Source organism: Podarcis vaucheri (genome assembly GCF_965113315.1).
Source record: "Podarcis vaucheri genome assembly, chromosome: 1".
NCBI classification, from domain to species: Eukaryota; Metazoa; Chordata; class Lepidosauria; order Squamata; family Lacertidae; genus Podarcis; species Podarcis vaucheri.
Window position 1 is genome coordinate 85540009 of NC_138759.1, and position 22754 is coordinate 85562762.

At 39.1% G+C, this 22754-nt stretch overlaps 3 protein-coding genes across 4 annotated transcripts; 2 read left to right on the forward strand and 1 right to left on the reverse strand.

The window, feature by feature from the left end:
- Nucleotides 1–4220, reverse strand: LOC309526291 (olfactory receptor 5AR1-like; the record flags this gene model as incomplete). Of its 2 annotated transcripts, none has more annotated exons than XM_082212208.1 (3): nucleotides 4121–4220; nucleotides 1950–2038; nucleotides 1–955 (listed from the first exon to the last, which is right to left on the reverse strand). In XM_082212208.1, exon 3 carries the CDS (start codon nucleotides 946–948, stop codon nucleotides 1–3), a length of 948 nt encoding a protein of 315 aa, XP_082068334.1. In that variant the 5' UTR covers nucleotides 949–955; nucleotides 1950–2038; nucleotides 4121–4220. The 2 variants fall into 2 exon arrangements, with proteins under 2 accessions (XP_082068334.1, XP_082068335.1); XM_082212209.1 differs by lacking the exon at nucleotides 4121–4220 and adding an exon at nucleotides 2721–2759 and having other exon boundaries at nucleotides 1950–2035.
- An 8262-nt stretch (nucleotides 4221–12482) lies between these two features.
- Nucleotides 12483–13418, forward strand: LOC309526418 (olfactory receptor 5AR1-like; the record flags this gene model as incomplete). The annotated part of the gene is made up of 1 exon (XM_082212481.1): nucleotides 12483–13418. The coding sequence occupies one exon, from the start codon at nucleotides 12483–12485 to the stop codon at nucleotides 13416–13418; it is 936 nt and encodes a 311-aa protein (XP_082068607.1).
- A 5027-nt stretch (nucleotides 13419–18445) lies between these two features.
- On the forward strand, nucleotides 18446–21539 carry LOC309526148 (olfactory receptor 5AR1-like; the record flags this gene model as incomplete). The annotated part of the gene is made up of 2 exons (XM_082212062.1): nucleotides 18446–18484; nucleotides 20576–21539. The coding sequence occupies exon 2, from the start codon at nucleotides 20580–20582 to the stop codon at nucleotides 21537–21539; it is 960 nt and encodes a 319-aa protein (XP_082068188.1). The 5' UTR covers nucleotides 18446–18484; nucleotides 20576–20579.
- Between the last annotated feature and the right edge of the window lie 1215 nt (nucleotides 21540–22754).

Below are 22754 nucleotides of genomic sequence, written 5' to 3' on the forward strand. Positions count from 1 at the left end.
TTAATTTAATGAAATCTTCCCTCTCATCCTGATGAAAGCATCCTTCACATCTTTATTTCTCAGACTGTAAATCAATGGATTTAGCATGGGGATCACAAGAGTATAGAACACTGAAACAATTTTATCTTCATCTGTTGAGACACTGGAATTGGGCCTCATATACATAAAGATGATGGTCCCATAGAAGATTGTGACAGACGTGAGGTGGGATGCACAGGTGGAAAAAGCTTTGTGTCTGCCCTGGGCAGAGCGAATCCGCAGGATGGCAAAAATAATGTAGATATAGGAGATGAGGATAATCAACAAAGTGGTCATGATTATTGCAGTACCAAAGATGAAATGCACAGTGTTAGCCACTGCTGTGCTTGAACAGGAAAGTTTCAGGATGGGACGAACGTCACAAAAGAAATGATTGACAACATTTGAGCTGCAGAAGGACAGGCTAAATATCACCAAAGTCTGAGCAGCTGAATTTACAAAGCCACAAATATATGCACCTGTTACTAACACCAGACAGAGCTTTTTAGACATGGAAACAAAATAGAGTAACGGGTTGCAAATGGCAGTGAAGCGATCATAAGCCATAACAGCTAGAAGGCAAGTTTCAACTGTGACAAACAGACAGAAAAAGAAGAATTGCATGGTACACTCTGTGAACGGAATAGTGCTATTCTTTTGTAGGAAGGTCATCAGCAACCTAGGAGCAATAGTAGTGGAATAGCCAACGTCAACCAAGGATAGGTTGCTGAGGAAAAAGTACATGGGAGTGTGCAGGTTTGCATCAAGGGTGGCTAGTACGATGATGCCAATATTCCCTGACACTGTGACAATGTAGATCAAGAGGAACAGCAGGAAGAGAAGGGCCCACAGCTCTGGATGTTCCATAAAGCCTACGAAGATGAATTCAGTCACCATGGTTTGATTTGTGTACTCCATCATTAATCCCATAGTTTCCCTAGGAGGAAAAGCAAAAAGGAAATAAAAAGCAAGTAATTTTATTGATTTATTCTTAAAGATTCTCATGAAAATGTATCAGCATTTTAGTGTGAATTTCTTTCAATAAACACATTTTTGCATGAAGTTTCAATTAATATATACATATTGGCAAGTGATTTCACCTAATTCAGTTCTCTGTGTTATTTCCAGTAATGTATTCATTTTTGTGCACCCTTTCCGCAATATATGCATTTTTTTTACATATTATTAGGTGGGGGAACTGCATCACAAAATTCAGAGAAGTGTAGATTTGGTTGAAAGATTTGGGTTTTCATATTGGTTTGAAAAGTGCAAACTGGGTGGTTTCTCATTAAAATCCAAACCAAATTCTCATCTACCCCTAGTTATGACTATCTTTACCAGCATTGGGGCTAATTAATGCACAATCAAGTGATGACTTGTATGAAAATTGCAGAAGGGATCAGAAACCATGACAATCTTTTAAAATATCATGTTCCATGACCTGAAGCACAATGGGAGGAATTAAGTTCTTCTGAATGTTCTGTCATGACATGTAAATCAGCTTGCTAGAGAAGAAAGTGCATATTCCGATTATCCGTGAATCCCAGTAAAACAAACTCAGCAATTGTGAAGTTTCCCTCTTCCATTTAAGAAAGGTGTGCTCTCATTTGAGAACAAGAGAAAGAGAATTACTTCCATACCCGATATGACATAGAACAGCAAATCATCTTTAACATCTTTTTCCAAACAGCAGTAGTTTTATGAGGCCACATGCTTATGACTAGGGTGACATGGAGCTGCTTAACCTTTTCTCTAGGTGTAACACATAGCACATGTAAAGTGATATTCTCTTCTCCCTCCCTCTCTCATTTAATCAAAGGCTGTTTTTGGAGGCTACATATTTAAGTGGAGGGATAACAAGGAACTGCTTAATCCGCTCCCACCCTTGCAAGTTCACCCCAGAAATAAGCTTTAGGAACTCAAAATTTTACCTCACAGAAGAGGTGAGCAACCAGGAATTCTTCACTTGCTCTTGTCTCAAGGGTCCTCTGTGGATGTTCGGATTCTTCTCCACAGCCTACTAACAGCAAATGACCGGGACAGTTCTTGTTACCAATGGAGGGTCAGGGAGCAAAGAACAGATTGGCACATAAATGTTCAGTCTCCTTTCCCCCATTTCTTTGTGTGTGTGTGTGTGTCTAGTTTATTTCTGAACCAAACCAATGGAAGCTATGGTCATTTCACTCATAATACACAATGTGCCATTCATATTGGCAACCTCAGATGTGATGCACTGGTACTCATCTTTATTTTATCATATGCTACTTTCTGTAGAAGATAATAGCACAAAATGTATAAACAAAAAGATAAACTTAGCACAAATGTAGGTTTGTCACTCATTCCTTATTTTCACTGTTCACATTTTAGGACCTCTCATCATAATTAATAAAATATATAGCATGGGCAGAGTTTTCCCATATTTTAAAAGAAGGTGGAAATTTGCAATCCCATGTTATCTTGCTATACTGAGGCATTAGCTACTCTGACATCAGTAGATTTTAAACCAAAATACATGTGCATAATATTGCAATCTCTGAGCTGAGGTTTCAATGTTATGCAACCGCAAGTCAGTACAGGACAGACTTATGACCTAAAAATGCAAGTTGTGCCAAAGATGGGCACAAAACAGCAGGGGTGGGAGAAATTTCAAATGAAAGGGTTGAACCCTATCTCTGCTCCCCACTTTCCCACTGCAAACTCACCTGCTTTTCTCCGAGATGCAATTTGAGATTAGAAATTAAAGGCAGGATTCACCTCACCAGCCTTGTCAGAGGAAGACACAGACTTACACTTTTACAACAGGGCTTTCGGCCCTCTCCTTCCCCCAACACCCCAGAAATTGACTCAAAGGTAACCTGCAGAATAGTACACAGAGGAAAGAGGGGGTGGTCATTTCATCTGACAAGCTCTAATGCTTGCACAGACAGAATGGTTAGAAAAGTGTGGCACTGAATGGCACTGTCTTAGCCTAATTCATTCTGCCCATTCACTAACTAGGATTTTTTTTAATGGCTATATTTTTGGACAGGAGTGGATGCTTTCTGCAAACATAGTACCCACTTTCCCCAAGCAGCTTAGAATGATAAATGGAAGGATTTGGATTCTCTATTTTTTCTTGATTGGGCAAAATACCAACAAAAATTGATATGTATTTCCCCACAGATTTATTTTTTTTAATAAAACTTTGCAAACTGCTGTGGAAATGGGGAAAACAGAATTAGTGACTGGAAAAATGAGGCACTAAGAGGAACTGAAATTGACAGATTCCCCTATGTCTAATTCTGACTAGTGTCACAAGTTTCTCCACATCATCCATATGTTTTGTTCACAAAAAGTTGATCTTTTAGAACATCCTTAATCAGCCCTTGTAGCATGCTACTACAGCAAAGGGACAGGTCCATCTAGCCTTCCTAAATCCATCAAATATTAGGCTTCTATGTAGTTTCATGTTTCTTTTTTCTCATTCTTTTTACCTTTAATGTCATCATCTCTGCCACTTGAGTAAACAGAAATTTAAAGCTGGGAAGAATTGTGCTATTCTTCCTAATGAATGCATATTGTCCTATTTATTTGTTAGGCTGCTGTGCCAAATAAAAAAGGAACGTGCCTGCAATGTTTAAGCTGCAAATACATAGAACCAGAGAATTTTGGAGTTGGATGGGATCACAATGATCATCTACTCCAATCCCCTGCAATATGGCTTGAACCAACAACCCTCAGATTAAGAATCTTATGCTCTACCAACCGAACTATCCCTTCCCTGTAGCAGAAAGAAAGCAGAGATATTGCATTAACCCACTGGCCTCAATGCCCAACTAATATGACGGGTCTCTTAAACTTGAAACTTAAATGTTTTATCTGAGCTGAGGTTCAAAATTTGGCTGCAAAGCCTCATGAAAATACTGCCTGGTTAATTCGTTTCAGTCCACATTTATGGAGATCTGCTTTATCTGTTGGTCTCTTAACAGTCATAGGAAACATGCAGGAGACAACATGTAGCAAGGTCTGCCAGCCATACAACTTTTGTGAACAGAAAATGAAAATAAATTCTGTATAACTGAGATTTTATCCCGGTAAGTCAACATAGCCCAAGTAACTTTACCTGTGAAGATGATAGATGTCATTTCTAAAGCCTTCCAATTCAAGATGCGTAGATAAAACTGCTCAATTTATACTTGGTTTGGTATTACCTAGAATCCAAATCCCTGAAATATATGAATGAGAGCTGTATCATTAAAATGTTGTGTAGGACCTCTCAGCATAATCACCTGAGGACATGCTGTGTGGGAATTTGTTCTTGTTCCCACTGTTCATCCTTAATTGGTTTGAAACAGGACTACTGGCTTTCCATTCAGCCCACACAATGTGGTAACTATCCTCATTAGTAATTTTTCTCTACCTTGTTTTAAAATAAACTCATTGATAAAGAGTATGGTAGAATCAGAAGACTCTTTATTTGCATCAACCACTAGCCTTAGCAATAAAATAAAATGGAATATACTGAAGACAGGGATAAATACTTAACTATACAAAATACGTTCTGGAGTTATACATCAATAATCAAATAAAAGATCTTATTCCAATTGCCCCTGCTAAAAAATTGCAGTTTTTGCCGTCACCTGATTATCTTGATCTGCTAGAAGAAAGGACACTGTAGTAATGGTAGAGTGACCTGCTTTGGATAGTAGTAGAGGGTTAATAACCTCACTCCTCAAAAAGGGGTATCATAGTCTATTCCCAAACTCATGAACATCCAAGCCAACCCAACAGTGCCAAAATACTTATCATTGGAAAGTGTCTTATGAGTTCTTTGTATTCTGAGTGTGCATTGTTCTCTTGGAAGATATTTAATAGGATCAGTTCTAGGGTTGCTTCTAATACCTGTTTTGTTATTTTGCAGATTTCTTGTAAGACTAATGTCCAAAAGCGTTGAATTTTGGAGCAATCCCACTACATGTGGAGGTATGTGCCTAAAGTGTTGAACCTTGTGGTGCAAGCAAATCTTGCAAGATCTTGCTGGTCAACCAGGGTGAGGATTCCAACCAGGAATACAACTCCTGAGCTTGGGGTTCCATGGCCAATCCCCCTCCTCAGACCCCTTATGAGGACCCCCCTTTACTATGTTGATTTTGCCCAATGCCATTTCTGCATCTGTACAAACAACTCCCTCCCACCCAAAAAAGTCAGAGAGAAATCTTCTTCCTGTGAAACCCCACAGGAGCATGAAATGGGCAGAAGTCTGCCCCTCAGTTGAAGCTCCTCTAGTCCTTACCCACCAGGCAACAGGGGACGCAGCCTATTTCGCCCTAAAATAAAACCCACTGCAATGTACGCAGTCCTGTGCATCAATTGTGATCAACTTTAGAGGTCCTTTGGTGTGTCTCACCATGTTGAGAATCATAACTGATTGGGATGTAAGACATGGCCTTTTCTTTCAAAGCACCCAGATTGTAGAATAACCTCCTGAAAGACATTCATCTGATTTCCCCACTTTACACTTCAGATTAGCAGATAAAACCATTTCACTCTGCTGAGTTTTAGTGTGACTTTATTTTATCCTTCTGTTGGTATACACTGTTTATTAAAAATGAGTACAAAAATTGATTTTAGCAACTTGGACTATTTAGATTGGCTTTTTTAGATGGGTGCCACTGTGAATTAATCTGAGAAATAAGGTGAGGTATAATTTTTAAAATAAATAAAAGAGAGTAACATAGAGCAGGACAAAGGCCATTCACTCACAGTCTAGTTGTTCCATTATTAGATCACTGAGTACTGCTGTTGTGACCTGATGGCTGAATAAAAAGTCAGACACTTTAGGTTGGCTTTCAAGCCACTTTATTGATTCTGAAACTGAACCAATCAAAACATGCAGAAGGAAACTTCTGCAAGAGCAGAAATCAACTGTAAACTCCGAGGGGAGCCCCTGGGCCAAAGAGTACAAAAAGCCAGCTTTGTGTCCAACTCCTAAGTAGATCACTTAGGCTAAACGTGCTTCCTGCACCTAACCACCAAAAGTGAATGAATCAACCCATTTACACACTATGGACAACTGCCACTCAGCAGGTGTAGAAAAACAGGCAATTCACCAGGCTGCTCACACACAAAAAACAAATACACATTTTCTTTCTTGGTTAATATCTATTGGAAACTCAAACTCATCTTGAAAGAGAACTGACTTAATTAAATGAAATATTCCCTTTCATCCTTAGGAAAGCATTCTTCACGTCTTTATTTCTCAGACTGTAGATGAATGGATTTAGCATCGGGATCACAAGAGTATAGAACACTGAAATAATTTTATATTTATCCTTTGAGACCCCAGAATTGGGCCTCAGATACATAAAGGTGATGGTCCCATAGAAGCTTGTATCAGCCATGAAGTGAGAGTCACAAGTGGAAAAAGCTTTGTGTTTTTTTGGCACTTCCAGTTTCCTGCTAATAGGAAAATGCAGCACAGAACCAATCGTCTGATCAGTCTGAGACCTGCAGGGGAAAGAGGGGAAAGCGCCAAGGTAAGGCTACCCCTCTCCAGAAAGTTCCACTAGGGGTTGTGGAACGTCGAAGGGTTCTTCTGCCGCCACACACAGCCCAGTAAAACACTGTTGAAAGGCGGGGGGCAGTGGTCGAGAGCACTTGCGTCTGCATTGCGAACCTGTGAGTCCAAGTCTCAGACTGTCACGGTAAGCAGGAGATTTTTATTCTAATTTTACTAAACCGAAACATCTTTGGACTTTTTTTACTTTTATTTCCTTTTTTTTCTTTTAATTTGGTGAAAACGGAAATCAACAAGGAAGTCACCTTCTGTTTTCTGGCTATCTGCCAACTGCTGGGAAGAGATTTGTAGGTGGACGTCTTACAGGCTACCTTAATCCCTCTGGTGAGAAATACATTCTGTGAGGGGTTTTTTAGTGCTAATACTGTTTGAACTTGATTGCTGAACTTGAACTCTATTGGATATAATATTGATCTTGAACTCTATTGGATATAATATTGATCTTGAACTTGAAGTGACAGTTCCTAGATTTGAGAACATATTACTGGATTCTTTGGAATTATTTGAAAATACCTGGATCTTCACAATCTAAACCAAAGCTACGCAGGGGAACACTCATCTAACTTTGGAAACGAGGAAGGGGTGAGTGCCTGGAAATAGCTGGAGGTTTGGCAAATTGTCAAGTTAAATAAATTGATTGGTGAAGACCAGAGCATTTAGAATTTTGGATGGAAGTTACATTTGACTACAAAAGGAAGGAAGAGGATTAATCAAATATTCAGTCTCTACTTTTACATTCTGGAGATGTCTTTGTAATTCAGGGTATTTGTACTACTGAACTGCTCCTTCTCCTTTGTTTGATACTTTCTCTTTTTCTTTTACTCTGTGTTCTCCAAGGAAGGTCAGGCAGTAGGAACAAAACAAGGGGGAATTATGATCTTGGAGGGGCGATAAGATAGTGCTAAAAGAATTCTTGTTTTGAGGGGAAAAGTTTTGTTGGTATAGAAGTAGTGCAACTCTGAATGACAACAACTAAGAAACAGGCTCCTGTGGCTAGAAGAGGATCTATGCAGGAGACACCTGATAGACCTGTCTCTCCAGAAATGGCAGATTTTCTGACAGAATTTTAAAAAGATATGTTAAAAGAAATGCGAAAACAGTCTGAAATGGTGGTAGCTGAATTGGGGGAAAATACTGAGATGGTCACAGAAATGTCCAACAAACTGGAAAATTTAACAAACAAACAAAACAGAAGCTTTGGACCTTTCTGTGAAAGGATTAGAGGCTAAACCTCAAAAAATTGCAAGTGAGAATGCAGACATAAAGAAGGAAAAGGAGACAATAAGGACTGATATTGTGGTACTGTCTGGTATACAGGATCAATCTGAAGATTGTGTAGAGGCTTTAGAGATGAGGCAGAAATCCCAGGTGGTAAGAAGGAGTAATGGACAGCTGTTATCAGGTGAGAACTAAATCTACTAAAGCAAGGGAGTTGCCTGGAGACTGTTTGGTGATCTTTAATTCTAAAAAGCTGAAGGATTTTGATAACCCACATACACCATCAGAACTGGTTGGAGCAACAGGGGAAACAGGTGAAGGAGATACAGGGGGAATAGATATTTTAAATAACCAAGAGGAGGAAAACATAAGACTCTAGGGAAAAAGAAATCATAAATAAAATGGCAGGTCTGAAGTTATGGAACTGGAATGTAAATGGCTTGAACAATAAAGTAAAAAGAAATAAAACCGAACATATAATTCTAAAACAAAATTTAGATAAATTTAGATGTAATTTACTTACAAGAGACCCACATAGCAAGTAGACATACTGTAAAAGAGTCCTAATCAATTAAAAATTAGAAATGGAATTTATAACAGCAGTTAAATAATTTAAAAAGGAGGCGTGGTTTTGTACGTTAAACCAAAATTAGAGCCTAAACAAATCCTGGAAACGAAGAAGGAAGAGTGATCATAGTACAGATTGTAGTACAAGGTGAAAAATTTCTATTAGTTGGAATCTATACCCCAAATGAAAAGATAGCAGAATATATATATATATATATATATATATATATATATATATATATGAATGACAATTATTGGAATTTGCAGATCAGAAAATGATTTTACTAGCCGATTTAAATTGGGTGTTTTCACTTGAAATGGAAAAAGACACTAAAGAAGGGAGACCCCCAACAAGTTACTGTGACATGGTAGAGAACCTAAATTTGACAGATATATGGAGAACTAAGCACCCATTCAGGACACAGGTGGTGCTGTATGTTAAACCATAGAGCCTAGGGCTTCCCAATCAGAAAGTCGGTGGTTTGAATCCCTGTGATGGGGTGAGCTCCCATTGCTTTATCTCCCTGCTCCTGCCAACCTAGCAGTTTGAAAGTGCAAGTAGATAAATAGGTACCGCTCCGGTAGGAAGGTAAACAGTGTTTCCATGCACTGTCCTGATTCGTCAGAAGTGGCTTAGTCATGCTGGCCACATGACCCAGAAGCTGTACACCGGCTCCCTTGGCCAATAAAGCGAGATGAGCGCCGCAACCCCAGAGTCGTCCACGACTGGACCTAATGGTCAGTGGTTCCCTTTACTTTTAAGCACCCATTAGGCATAGAGTTAACATTTTTTTCATATGTGCATAAAAGCAGTGCAAGAATCAAAGCAATGTGGGTCTCTAAAGAATTAGAATTAATAATTTAAAAAAAGAAATAAGACCAAGAAAAATATCAGATTACAATCCATTAATTTAAGAATTACAAAATGAAAAACATCCTACTTTCAGATGGAGATTAAATGAAGATCTATTAGATGATCAAGATTTGGTTAAAAAAGCAGAGAAAACGTTAGGGGACTATTTCAAGACAAATTTAAATAAAGGAACAGACCTTCAGATGGTTTGGGATGCCAGTACAGCTGTGATGAGAGGTTTTTTTAATTCAACAAAATGCATACCAAAAGAAATTGAGAGAACAAAAAACAAGGGCAATCTTAGAGGCCCTGATAAATAAAGAAAAAGAGTTAATATACAAACCAAACAAAGAAAGTACAAAGCAAGCTATCAAGCTATTTCAAACACAATATTCAATGATTATCAGTAAAGAATTAGAGTGGAAAATTTTAAAAAACGATACAAATATATTTTGAGCATGCAATTGTTGGCATGGCAATTAAACAAAAATGAGATGAAAAATACTGTAAGTAAAATTAAAGTCAAGGAAAAAAATTTAGACAATCCAAAAGAGATTAGGAAAGAACTTGTCAAATATTTTACAGATTTATATAGAACAGGATCAGGAAATAAAATGGAGATAGAGGAATATTTGAAAGTAAGTAAACTATCAAAAATCATAGATGAGAAAGTAGCAATTTTAAATGCCCCGATAACATCCACAGAGCTATTGGAAGCAATCAATCAGACAAAACAGGGAAATCTCCAGGACCAGATGGACTGCTAAAAAAATTAGATAAACAATTATTAACACCATTACAAGCTACAATGAGTGAAATGTTAAAGTAAGGGAAGGTCCCAGAGGCTTGGAGAGAGGCATATATAACTTTAAACCCAAAACAAGAGACAGATTTGACCTCAATAAAAAATTATAGACCTATTTCATTATTAAATAATGATTGCAAACTGTTTGCTAACATATTGGCTAATAAGATGGAAATAATACTGAAGGAATTTATACATTATGACCAGGCAGGCTTCTTTCTGGGGAGACAAATGAAGGATAATATCAGAAATATTATCGATATCATAGAATACTTGAAAATAAGAAATGAAAAGCAGGCAGCATTAGTGTTTATAGATGCTGAGAAAGCATTTCATAATATTTCATGGGAATCTATGAAAAAAGTCCTTGAAGAAATGAATTTTGGAGAAAATTTTAAGAAAGGGATTCAAGCAATATATTCTGAGCAAAATGCCAAATTAATTGTAAATGAGACACATATTGGAAGCCTCTGAAGTTGAGCATAGTCAATGCACAGGACTGTGTTTCTTTGCCACTGACAGCATAGAGCAATATGACAATCTCATCTTGTTACCATCCTGCTCAGATATTACTAAGAAGATTGAAGAGGGAGCTTGCAAGCTTAATCCCAACTGGAGCCAGCTCCAAAGCTGCATAGACTCTCTGGAGAGTCTGCTTTCCTCTCCTCTCCTCTCCCACTTAATTCCCATTTCTGCAAAATATTGCATAGACTCTCCGGGGGGGGCGGTTGCATCTTTCCCTCCCAGTTGACCTCAGTCTCCAGGGTGAGAGCAGGTGAAGGAAAAGAACTGGGCTGGTCGCAAGAGGAGGAAGAGGGGTTTTTGAGTGTTCATGCACACCTGGCATGAGATGCAGGACTGTAAATCAAGGAGAGCACATTGAAGAATTGGAGTGTTAGGAGCCTAGGACTGCTGCCTTCACCACCTACAGCATCTCCAGGATGCCTTGTGGAGCATGGAGTGCTGAGAGACAGGAGTGGAGGCTAGAGAGTCTGCACAGGAAAAGGTTTTATTATTTATTTTTATTTCAAGTGGAGACTAGAGGGGTCATTTAAAGAAGTTCATGGGGTAGAGAGGGGACGGGGGCTGCGTCAGAGGCTGAATAAAAAAATGCTAGAGTCTGCATTGTAAAAGGTGTTTCTTATTTATTTTCATTTCAAGTGGAGACCAAAGGGGTCATTTCAAGAAGAAGTGGATGGGAGGGGGGAGGCTTCATCAAAGGCTGAATAAAAAAATGCTGGAGTGAAAGAAAGGAGTGGTGAAAGGGGGGAGTGTGTTTAAGAAAAATGGATGAGTTTTTCAGACTAAAACAAGGACTGAAGATAGAGCTATATTGATTCACAAAGGCGGCTTCAACTAGCCCAGTTATATTTTTTGGACTCCCAACACCTGTGTTTTTAAACTCAGTGCTTAGGTAATAATTTGTGTTGTGTAATGTAGAAATTTAGAAATGTCTGCTTTTGGTGTGAAAAGAGGTCCTTGCCATTGTTATTTTGCTGGACTACAATTCCCATCTTAAACACTGACTTTGAGGAATAAATGTTGTGTGTGTTTCAGTTTAAAGTAGAGGCTGGGTAGGAGTGCTTTAGTTGAAGCGCAGTACTTGGAAAATCCTGTTTTGATATCCAGTGCAGTGTTCCCGTTGTTAAAAACACTGACAGAGAAAGTATTTTCCCTTTAAGTGACTTTAGCAAAAACAGATGTCACTGGATACAGATTCCAGCCAGGAGCATTTGTTGTTCCAATTACCGTTAAACATTTCTTTCCTGGTTTCAGCCAACAGGAGACTGAATCACTGTGACATAGTAACATGCAGACACTCTTCGTGTAAGGGAGTAAAGAATGTCAGGACTGTGACATTCAGGACTGCGACAGGACTGTGTCAGGACTTTGACAAATGTGGTCCTCATGTAACTCTAAGTCCATAGGACACTTCCAAGCTAACACTTCCTCACTAGACAATGCCTTTCATTAGCCTACCCTCCTCAAGGACTTTGGCCTGCCGGGAAGGTGATACTGAATTCTCCCACTAGGCTTAAGGTCATGGGAGGTGATAGGAAGAATCAGTCCCAGATTTTTGAGTGGATTTTTGAGGTACACTAGCGATGGAGGTTAAATTGAATTTTGTTTGCATTTTAGTGGAAATGATTTAATTTGTACTTCTTGAACCAATATGCAAACCAAAATTCAGCTATCCTTAGAAATGTGAACTACCCTGTATTTTATGATGCCACCTTCATTAGGTACAAAAATGCATATATTAGTGAAAATAACCTTCAAAACTGGATTACATTAGGGAAAATCAGTTCAAAAAATTCATATTAGTCAAAACTGCATAATAAAATGTGCTTACTAGAAGAAATTTGCACTAAACTGCTAGAAAATTTTCATGAAGATTAAAAATATATATGCTACTTGTTTCACAATTTCATTTTCTTCCTCCTAGGGAAACTTTGGGGTAAATAATGGAATACACGAATCACAGCATTGTGACTGAATTCATCCTTCTGGGCTTCATGGACCATCCAGAGTTGTGGACCATTCTCTTCCTGGCATTTATCTTGATCTACATTGTCACAGTCTCAGGAAATCTTGGCATCATCATCCTAGCCGCTCTTGATGCGAACCTTCATACCCCAATGTACTTTTTCCTCAGCAACCTATCCTTGGTTGACGTTGGCTATTCCACTACTATTGCTCCTAGATTGCTGATGACCTTTCTACAAAAGAATAGCACTATTCCGTTCACAGAGTGTACTGTGCAATTCTTCTTTTTCTGTATGTTTGTCACAGTTGAAGCTTGCCTTCTAGCTGTTATGGCTTATGATCGCTTTACTGCCATTTGCAACCCGTTACTCTATTTTGTTTCCATGTCTAAAAAGCTCTGTCTGGTCTTAGTAATAGGTGCATATATTTGTGGCTTTGTAAATTCAGCTGCTCAAACTTCATTCATATTTAGCCTGTCCTTCTGCAGCTCAAATGTTATCAATCATTTCTTTTGTGACCTTTCTCCCATCCTAAAACTTTCCTGTTCAAGCACAGTAGTGGCTAACACTGTGCATTTCATCTTTGCTACTTCAATAATCATGACCACTTTGTTGATTATCCTTCTCTCCTATACCTACATCATTTTTGCCATCCTGCGGATTCGCTCTGCCCAGGGCAGACACAAAGCCTTTTCCACTTGTGCCTCTCACTTCATGGCCGTTACAATCTTCTATGGGACTATCATCTTTATGTATCTGAGGCCCAATTCTGGAGTCTCAAACGATGAAGATAAAATTGTTTCAGTGTTCTATACTCTTGTGATCCCAATGCTAAATCCATTGATTTACAGTTTGAGAAATAAAGATGTGAAGGATGCTTTCCTAAGGACAAGAGGGAAGATTTCATTAAATTAATTCATTTCCTTTTCAAGATGAGTTTCAGTTTCCAATAGATATTAACCAAGAAAGAAAATGTGTATTTGTTTTTGGTGAGCAGCCTGGTGAGTTGCCTGTTTGTCTACACCTGCTGTAGTCCATAGTGTGTAAATGGCTTGATTCAATCACTTTGGTGGTTAGGTGGAGGAAGCATGTTTAGCCTAAGTGATCTTCTTAGGAATTGGCCCCAAGGTTGGCTTTTTGGACTCTTTGGCCCAGGGTCTCTCATTGGAGTTTATAGTTGATTTCTGCTCTTGCAGAAGTTTCCTTCTGCAGGTTTTGATTGGTTCAGTTTCAGAATCAATAAAGTGGCTTGAAAGCCAACCTAATGTGTCTGACTTTTTATTCAGCCATCAGGTCACAACAGCAGTACTCAGTGACCTATATGATGGAACAACTAGACTGTAAGTGAATTGTCTTTGTCCTGCTCTATGTTACTCTCTTTTATTTATATTAAAAATTATACCTCAGATTAATTCACAGTGCCTCCCATCTTAAAAAGCCAATCTAAATAGTCCAAACTGCTAAAATCAATTTTTGTACTCATTTTTAATAAATAGTTTACACCAACAGAAGGATAAAATAAAGCCACACTAAAACTCAGCAGAGTATAATTGTTCTAGCTGCTAATCTGAAGTTTAAAGTGGGAAGATCAGATGAATGTCTCTCAGGAGGGTATTCTACAACCTGGGTGCTTAGAAAGAATAGGCCCCGTCTTGCATCCCAATCAGTAATGCTTCCCAACAGGGTGAGACACACAAAAGAACCTCTGAACGTGATCACAATTGGTGCACTGGACTGTGTGCATTGCAATGGGATTTATTTTAGGCCAATGGGACCCCTTTTGCCTGCTGGGGTAAGGACTAGTGGAGCGTCAACTGAGGGGCAGAGTTCTGTCCATGTCATGCTTCTGTGGGGTTTCACAAGAAGAAGCTCTCCCTCTGAATTTTGGAAAAGAAGGTTGTTTGTACAGATGCAGAAATGGCATTGGGCAGGGTCAACATAGTACAGGGGGCTCCTCATAAGGGGTCTGAGGAAGAGGATTGGCCACAGCACCCCAAGCTCAGGAGTTGAATTCCTGGTTGGAATCCTCACCCCGGTCAGCCATCAAGATCTTGCAAGCGCGGAAATAGCCTTCTTGACCATTGGACTCACTATTGGTCTAGTCCAGGGCTAGATGATCCTCCGAGTTCCTTCCAACTTGACAATTCCATGATTCTATAATATAGGGGAACAGTAAAATGCTTAACTCATTGTGTTGGTATAGAATTTTAAAATATACAGGGGGAAGATTTGGGGCTGTATGATCCCCAAGGGCTGACCTGAAGTCTCCAGTTTTGCCTGGCTTTTTCCAGGTGGCAGTGGGAGAGCCTGGATCTACTGGTGGGCAGGAGTGTCTTTAAAAAAATATTTTTTAAAGAAGACTGCAGGTGGAGCTAGTCAGCTTCAGCCCAGCTGGAATCAACTGCAAATTATTGCATACATTCTCTGAGGAGTCTGCCTTCCTTCCCTCTCCCAATTAACTCCCATCTCTGCAAAATATTGCATAGGATCTCCACGGGGCTGCGTCCTCCCCTCCCTATTAGCCTCAGTCTCCAGGGCTCAGTGGTGGGAGGGAGAGCAGATGAAGAAAAAGAACTGGGCTGGCCTCGAGAGGAAGATAGGGCTTTGAGTCAATTTGCACACCTGGCGTGAGATGCAGGGCTGGAAACCAAGTAGAGCAAACTAAAGAGCTGGAGTGGCAGGAGGCTAGCACTGCTGCCTCCACCACCTGCAGTATTTTTTGGGATGGCCTATGGAGGCTGGAGTGCTGAGAGACAGGACTAGAAACTGGAGAGTGTGGACCAGAGGAGGTGTTTATTATTTATGTTCATTTGCAGTGCAGTGGAGACGAGAGGGATGTTGATAGGGTGGGAGGCTGCATCAGAGGCTGAATAAAAGAAAATGCTGGATTGAGAAATTCCCAGTCCCACTACAGGGTTTTTCACCTTTTCATCTCCATGGAAATCCCCACACTAGCTCATCCTTGAAATAATCCAGTTGGCAACCCCGGGAATGGGTATAATAAATCAGTTTGGATGTGGGAAAGAAAAGAAGGGAAGTGTATTTAAGAAAAATGGAGGACTTTTCTAAACTAAAATCTGCATTGAAGATAGAACTTGATTCACAAAGGGAACTTCAGCTAGCCCAGTGGGATTTTTGTCTCCCACCCCCTATGTTTCTTAAACTTAGTGCTTGGGGAATAAATTGTGTAGGTGTGTGATGTAGACGTTTGGAAGTGTCTGTTTTGGGTGTGAAAAGAGGTCCCTGTAATTTTTACTTGGGTAGACTACATTTCCCATCACATTCCGTGTCTTAGAAATAGAGTTTGAGGAATAGGATGTGGGGTTTTTTTGTTATGTGTTTCAGTTTAAAGGAGAGGCTGGGGAAGTTAATCTGCTTTGTGCTACTGTCCCCACTTCTGCCACATTGCTGCCAGACAGGTAGACCTGCACTGGTGATCTTGTATGTGGATGTTAATGTTACGTGTTCTAATGAACTCAGGCAGGAATCCCTTGTGGCACCTTAAACAGTACCAAATTCTGTAATGGCATAAGTGTTGTGGGGGTGGGGGGACAATCAAGAGGTCAGGAGGAAAGGAAATACATACAGCACTGTTACAGATAGGTAGCCGTGTTGGTCTGCCATAGTCAAAATAAAAAAATTCCTTCCAGTAGCACCTTAAAGACCAACTAAGTTAGTTCTTGGTATGAGCTTTCGTGTGCATGCACACTTCTTCAGATACACTAAAACAGAAGTTGCCAGATCCTTCTATATAGTGAGAAGGTGGGGAGGGGTATTACTCAGAAGGGTGGTGGGAATGGGAGATTGGCAGATAGCTGAGATGAGCCTGTTGACGACTCTTAACGACTGCAATAGGTCTTACAGGAAAAGGCAAGGGGTGAGAAGGTGAAAAATGGCTTAGTCATGTATAATGAGATAAGAATCCAATGTCTCTGTTCAGACCAGGTCTCTCCATGGTTTTAAGTTTGGTAATGAGTTGCAATTCAGCAGCTTCTCTTTCCAGTCTATTTCTGAAATTCCTTTGTAGTAAAACAGCTACTTTGAGATCTTGTATAGAATGTCCTGGGAGATTGAAGTGTTCTCCTACTGGTTTCTCTGTTTTGTGATTCTTGATGTCAGATTTATGTCCGTTTATTCTTTGGCGTAAGGTTTGGCCTGTTTGTCCAATATAGAGAGCTGAAGGGCACTGTTGGCATTTGATGGCATACACAATGTTAGACGATGAGCAATTAAATAGTCCCGAGATGGTATGTGTGATGTTGTTAGGGCCAGTAATGGTGTTGTCCGGGTGTATGTGGCAGCAAAGTTGGCATCTGGGTTTATTGCAGGCTCTGGTGCCAGTGTCCGTGTTAAGTCTGGTTGTAGTATTATTGTGGGTTAGGAGTTGTTTAAGATTGGGTGGATGTCTGTAGGCAATGAAAGGTCTTCCTCCCAGAGCTTGAGAAAGAGAACTGTCATTGTCCAGGAGAGGTTGTAGATCTCTGATGATGCGTTGTACTGTTTTAACTTGGGAGCTGTATGTGATGACTAGAGGTGTTCTGTTATTTTCTTTTTTGGGTCTGTCTTGTAGCAAGTTCTCTCTGGGTATCAGTCTGGCTCTGTTGATCTGTTGTCTAACTTCATCTGCTGGGTATTTTAGTTCTGAAAAGGTTTGCTGTAGATCTCTTAGGTGAGAGTCTCTGTCTGTAGAATTGGAACAGATGCGGCTGTAACGTAGTGCCTGGCTATATACAATGGACTGTTTGGTATGTTTGGGATGGTAGCTAGAGGCATGTAGATATGTTTGTCGGTCAGTTGGTTTACGGTATAAGGTGGTGTCTATGCGCCCATCCTGTATTTTTATAGTAGTGTCCAAAAAATGTATTTCTTGCATGGATTGATTCATTGTTAGGTTGATTGTGGGGTGAAAATCATTAAATTTCTGGTGAAAGGTGTCCAGGGTCTGTTGACCATCACCGAATTTGACATAGGGCAGGATCAACATAGTAAAGGGGGCTCCACATAAGGGGTCAGAGGAGGGGGATTGGCCACGGCACCCCACGCTCAGACGTTGAATTCCTGGTTGGAATCCTCACCCTGATTTGCCAGCAAGATCTTGCAAGCTTTGCTTGCACCAATAGGTCCAGCACTATAGACACATACCTCCACATTTGGTGGGAATGCTCTAAAATTCAACACTTTTGGACATCAGTCCTACAAGAAATCTGCAAAATAACAAAACAGGTATTAGAAGCAACCCTAGAACTGATCCTATTAAATATCTTCCAAGAGAACAATGCACACTCAAAATACAAAGAACTCATAAGACACTTTCCAATGATAAGTATTTTGGCACTGTTGGGTTGGCTTCAATGTTCATGAGTTTGTGAATAGACAATGATACCCCTTTTTGAGGAGTGAGGTTATTACCCCTCTACTACTATCCATACTAGGTTGCTCAACCATTGCTACTGTGTCCTTTCTTCTGGCTAATCAAGATAATAAGGTGACAGTAAAAACTGCAATTTTTTAGCAGAGGCAATTGGAATAAGATATTTTATTTGATTATTGATGTATACTTCCAGAACGTATTTTTTATAGTTAAGTATTTATCCCTGTCTTCAGTATATTCTATTCTATTTTATTGATATGGCTAGTGGCTGATGCAAATAAAGAGTCTTCTGATTCTACCATACTCTTTATCAATGAGCTTATTTGAAAACAAGGTAGAGAAAAATAACTAATGAGGATTGTGACCATATTGTGTGGGCTGAATGGAAAGCCAGTAGTCCTGTTTCAAACTAATTAAGGATGAACAGTGGGAACAAGAACAAATTCCCACACAGCATGTCCTCAGGTGATTATGCTGAGAGGTCCTACACAACATTTTAATGATACAGGTCTCATTCATATATTTCAGGGATTTGGTTTCTAGACCAAATGAAGTATAAAATGCATCTTGATTTGGAAGGCTTTAGAAATGACATCTATCATCTTCACAGGTAAAGTTACTTGGGCTATGTTGACTAACCTGATAAAATCTCAAAGTGCTTGTGAATTTTAATTTCTAACCTTCAGATTAATGAACAGCTTAGTTATCTGAAGGCAAATCAGTTGCACAGAAATTATTTTCATTTTCTGTTCACAGAAGCTGTATGGACTGGCTCTGTATGATGCTGCATGTTGTCTGTGACTGTTAAGAGAACAACAGATAAAGCAGATCTCATTAAACGTGAAATTAATTAGCCAAGCAGTGTTTTCATGAAGCTTTGCAGCCAAATTTTAAACCTCAGCTCAGATAAAACATTTAAGTTTCAAGTTTAAGAGACTCGTCATATTAGTTGGCATTGAGGGAAGTGGGTTAATGCAATATCTCTGCATTCTTTCCGTTAAAGGGAAGAGATAGTTCGGTTGGTAGAGCATGAGATTCTTAATCTGAGGGTTGTTGGTTCAAGCCATATTGCAGGGGATTGGACTAGATGATCATTGTGGTCCCATCCAACTCCAAAATTCTCTGGTTCTATGTATTTGCAGCTTAAATATTGCAGGCATGTTCCTTTTTTATTTGGCACAGCAGCCTAACAAATGAATGGGAAGACACCCATTCAGTAGGAAGAATAGTACAATTCTTCCCAGCTTTAAATTTCTGTTTACTCAAGTGGCACAAATGTTGACATTAAAATAAAAAGAATGAGAAAAAAGAAACCTGAAATTTTAGGAAGCCTAAAATTTGATGGATTTGGAAAGGCTAGATGGACTTTGCTGTAGTAGCGTACTACAAGGGCTGATTAAGGATGGTCTAAAAGATCAACTTTTTGTGAACAAAACAGCAGTTTGCAAAGGTTTATTTTTTTAAAAAAAACCTGTGGGGAAATACATGTCAATTTTTGATGGTATTTTGCCTAACCAAGAAAAAAAATTACAGAATCCGAACACTTCCATTTATCATTATAAGCTGCTGGGGAAAGTGGGTACTATGTTTGCAGATATCCACTCCTGTCAAAATGCATAGCCATTTTTAAAAAATCCTAGTTAATGAATGGGCAAAATGAATTAGGCTAAGACAATCCATTCAGTGCCACACTTTCCTAACCATTCTGTCTGTGCAAGCATTACAGCTTGTCAGATAAAATGACCCCTGTCTCTTTCCTCTGTGTATTGGTTACCCAATCCCCTTGAGTCAATTTCTGCGGTGTTGGGGGAAGGAGAGGGTGGAAAGTGTAAAGGTGTAAGTCTGTGCCTTCCTCTGACAAGGCTGGTTAGGTGAATCCTGCCTTTAATTTCTAATCTCAAATTGCATCTCGGAGAAAGGCAGGTGAGTTTGCAGTGGGAAAGTGGAGAGCAGAGATAGGGTTCAACTTGCCTTTCATTTGAAATTTCTCCCACACCTGTTGTTTTGTGCCAGTCTTTGGCACAACCTGCATTTTTAAGTCATAAGTCTGTCCTGTACTGACTTGCAGTTGCATAACATTGAAACCTCAGCTCAGAGTTTGCAATATTATGCACATGTATTTGGGCATAAAATCTACTGATGTCAGAGTAGCTAATGCCTCAGTAAAACAAGATAACATGGGGTTGAAAATTTTCACCTTCCTTTAAAATATGGGAAAACTCTGCCCATGCTATATATTTTATTAATTATGATGAGAAGTCCTAAATTGTGAACAGTGAAAATAAGGAATGGGTGACAAACCTGCACTTACGCTAGGTCAAAATATTATCATCCACACAAAACAGCATATAATAAAGTAAAGATGACTATCAGTGCATAACATCTGAGGTAGCCAATATGAATGGCACATTGTGTATTATGAGTGAAATGACCATGGCTTCCATTGGTTTGGCTCAGAAATAAATTAGACACACACACACACACACACACACACAAAATGGGGGAAAGGAGACTGAACATTTATGTGCCAGTTTTTTTTTCTGACCCTCATTTGTTAAGAGAACTCTCCTGGCCATTTGCCATTAGTAGGCTGTGGAGAAGACTCCGAACATCCACAGAGGACCCTTGGGACAAGAGCAAGGGAAGAATTCCTGGTAGCTAATACTATTTCAACTTTTTTTTCATATTTTTATTTACACAGGAGAATGCAACTTGTGACAATGTCAGAAGGAAACTTCACCACAATTACTGAATTTGTTTTGCTGGGATTCACAGATAATCAGAGTATGCAGTTTCTTCTCTTCATAGTGTTCTTACTGGTTTACTTGCTCATCTTGGTGGGGAACGTTGGCATGGTGACATTAATCAGGATTGACTCCAGGCTTCACACTCCCATGTACTTTTTCCTGAGCAACCTATCAATCTTAGATATTGGTTACTCCACTGTCATCGCTCCCAGGACACTGATGACACTGGTAGCAAAAAGCAAAACCATTTCCTTCACTGGCTGTGCCCTGCAGTTTTTCTTCTTCTGCATTGCTGTATCCTGTGAATGCTTCCTGCTGGGTGCAATGGCATATGACCGCTTCATCGCTATCTGCAATCCATTGCTGTATACTGCCATCATGTCCAAAAAGTTCTGTTATCTGCTCGTGGCTGTTTCGTATCTAACAAGTTGTGTGAATGCAGCGGTCCAGACTTCATTTATCTTTACTTTGTCCTTTTGCAGATCCAACATCATCAACCATTTTTTCTGTGATGTACCCCCTATCCTAAGGCTCTCGTGTTCAGATACAGGAGTCATTGATATAATTCATTTTAGCTTCTCCACAGCAATTGCATTAGTAACGATCCTGACCATACTGATCTCTTACATATACATACTTGTTGCCGTCCTTCGGATGAACTCAGCTGAGGGCAGACGTAAAGCCTTCTCTACCTGTGCCTCCCACCTTACAGCTCTCACTATATTCTATGGGACAGCTGTTTTCATGTACTCACGGCCCAATTCAAAATATTCTGTGGAGCAGGACAAAATAATCTCTGTGTTTTATACCCTTGTAATACCGATGTTGAATCCACTCATCTACAGTCTGAGAAATAAGGAGGTCAAAGAGGCTTTCAAAAGGCTGCTTGGGGAAAAGGCTATCACTCAGAGCCATTGAACTTCATGTTAAGAGGCCTTATTTCATCCTTAACTGCAATGTCCATATGATTTATTTTTGTCTACATTTTGGGTTTGGTCCTGACTACTTACCTTAAGGTAAGCCACTTTGAACTCTGAGAGTCTTTTTTCTGCATAGAGATGTATGTGATTGCTCTGTTCATTAACTGAATTTCTGTCCCACTGAAATGGATGAAAAAGGTCGTAACTCAGTTCCCTTTAAAATGAATTGGAAAATTAACTGGAAAATTAACATGAACTTTACTGTATGTTACACCAAAGAAAATATGATGAAAATGCAGTTTTGGTTGTACCTTACACCATCAAAAATCTCCAAAATGTAAAAAAATAGTTTGAATAAGTGTTGGAAGTGTGGAGAAAAAATAGGAGATTTTTATCATATGTGGTGGATGTGCAGAAAAGTCCAAGATTTTTGGAATATTGTTTATGATGAGATAAAAAAAATTTTCAAATTAACATTTTTAAAGAAACCAGAAGCCTTTCTGGTAGGAATCTTAGGTAGAAACATTCCGAAACATACAAGAGAAATCTTTTTATATGCAACAACGGCTGCCAGTCTATTGATTGCATCTAATTGGAAAGGGGAAAAGATACCAACGCTAACAGAATGGCAAAATAAATTATTAGACTATGTGGAAATGGCTCAATTAACAAATAGGTTAAGAGGTAACACCAAACAATTATTTTCTCAAAAATGGGAAATGCTTAATAGATACTTAAAAAATAATAACAGCGACATATTATATATGGTAGTGTTTGAATGACCCTTGTGTACATTAAATATTAAGAAATAAAGGAAAATCAGTATGCAAGGTTGTAAGAAAGTATTAGAACGTATATTAAATGTAAGGTAATAATTATAAGTACATTCAAAATCACAAATGTCAACTATATCGGGAAATGATGGGAAGTCTATATTTATTTTACTATAGTTTGTTGTTGTCGTTTTACTTTATTTTATGTACCATTATATGATTTTAGCTTAGCTGATATCTAAGTGGAATTAGAAGCTTAAGTTAACATTCTAAGTTAAACTAATTTAAGAATATATATATATATATATATATATATATATATATATATATATTATGTATGTGTATGTGTGTATGTGTGTATGTGTGAAGTTAAATCAGTAATGACATTGTTGTTGTTGTTGTTTAGTCGTTTTGTCATGTCCGACTCTTCGTGACCCCAT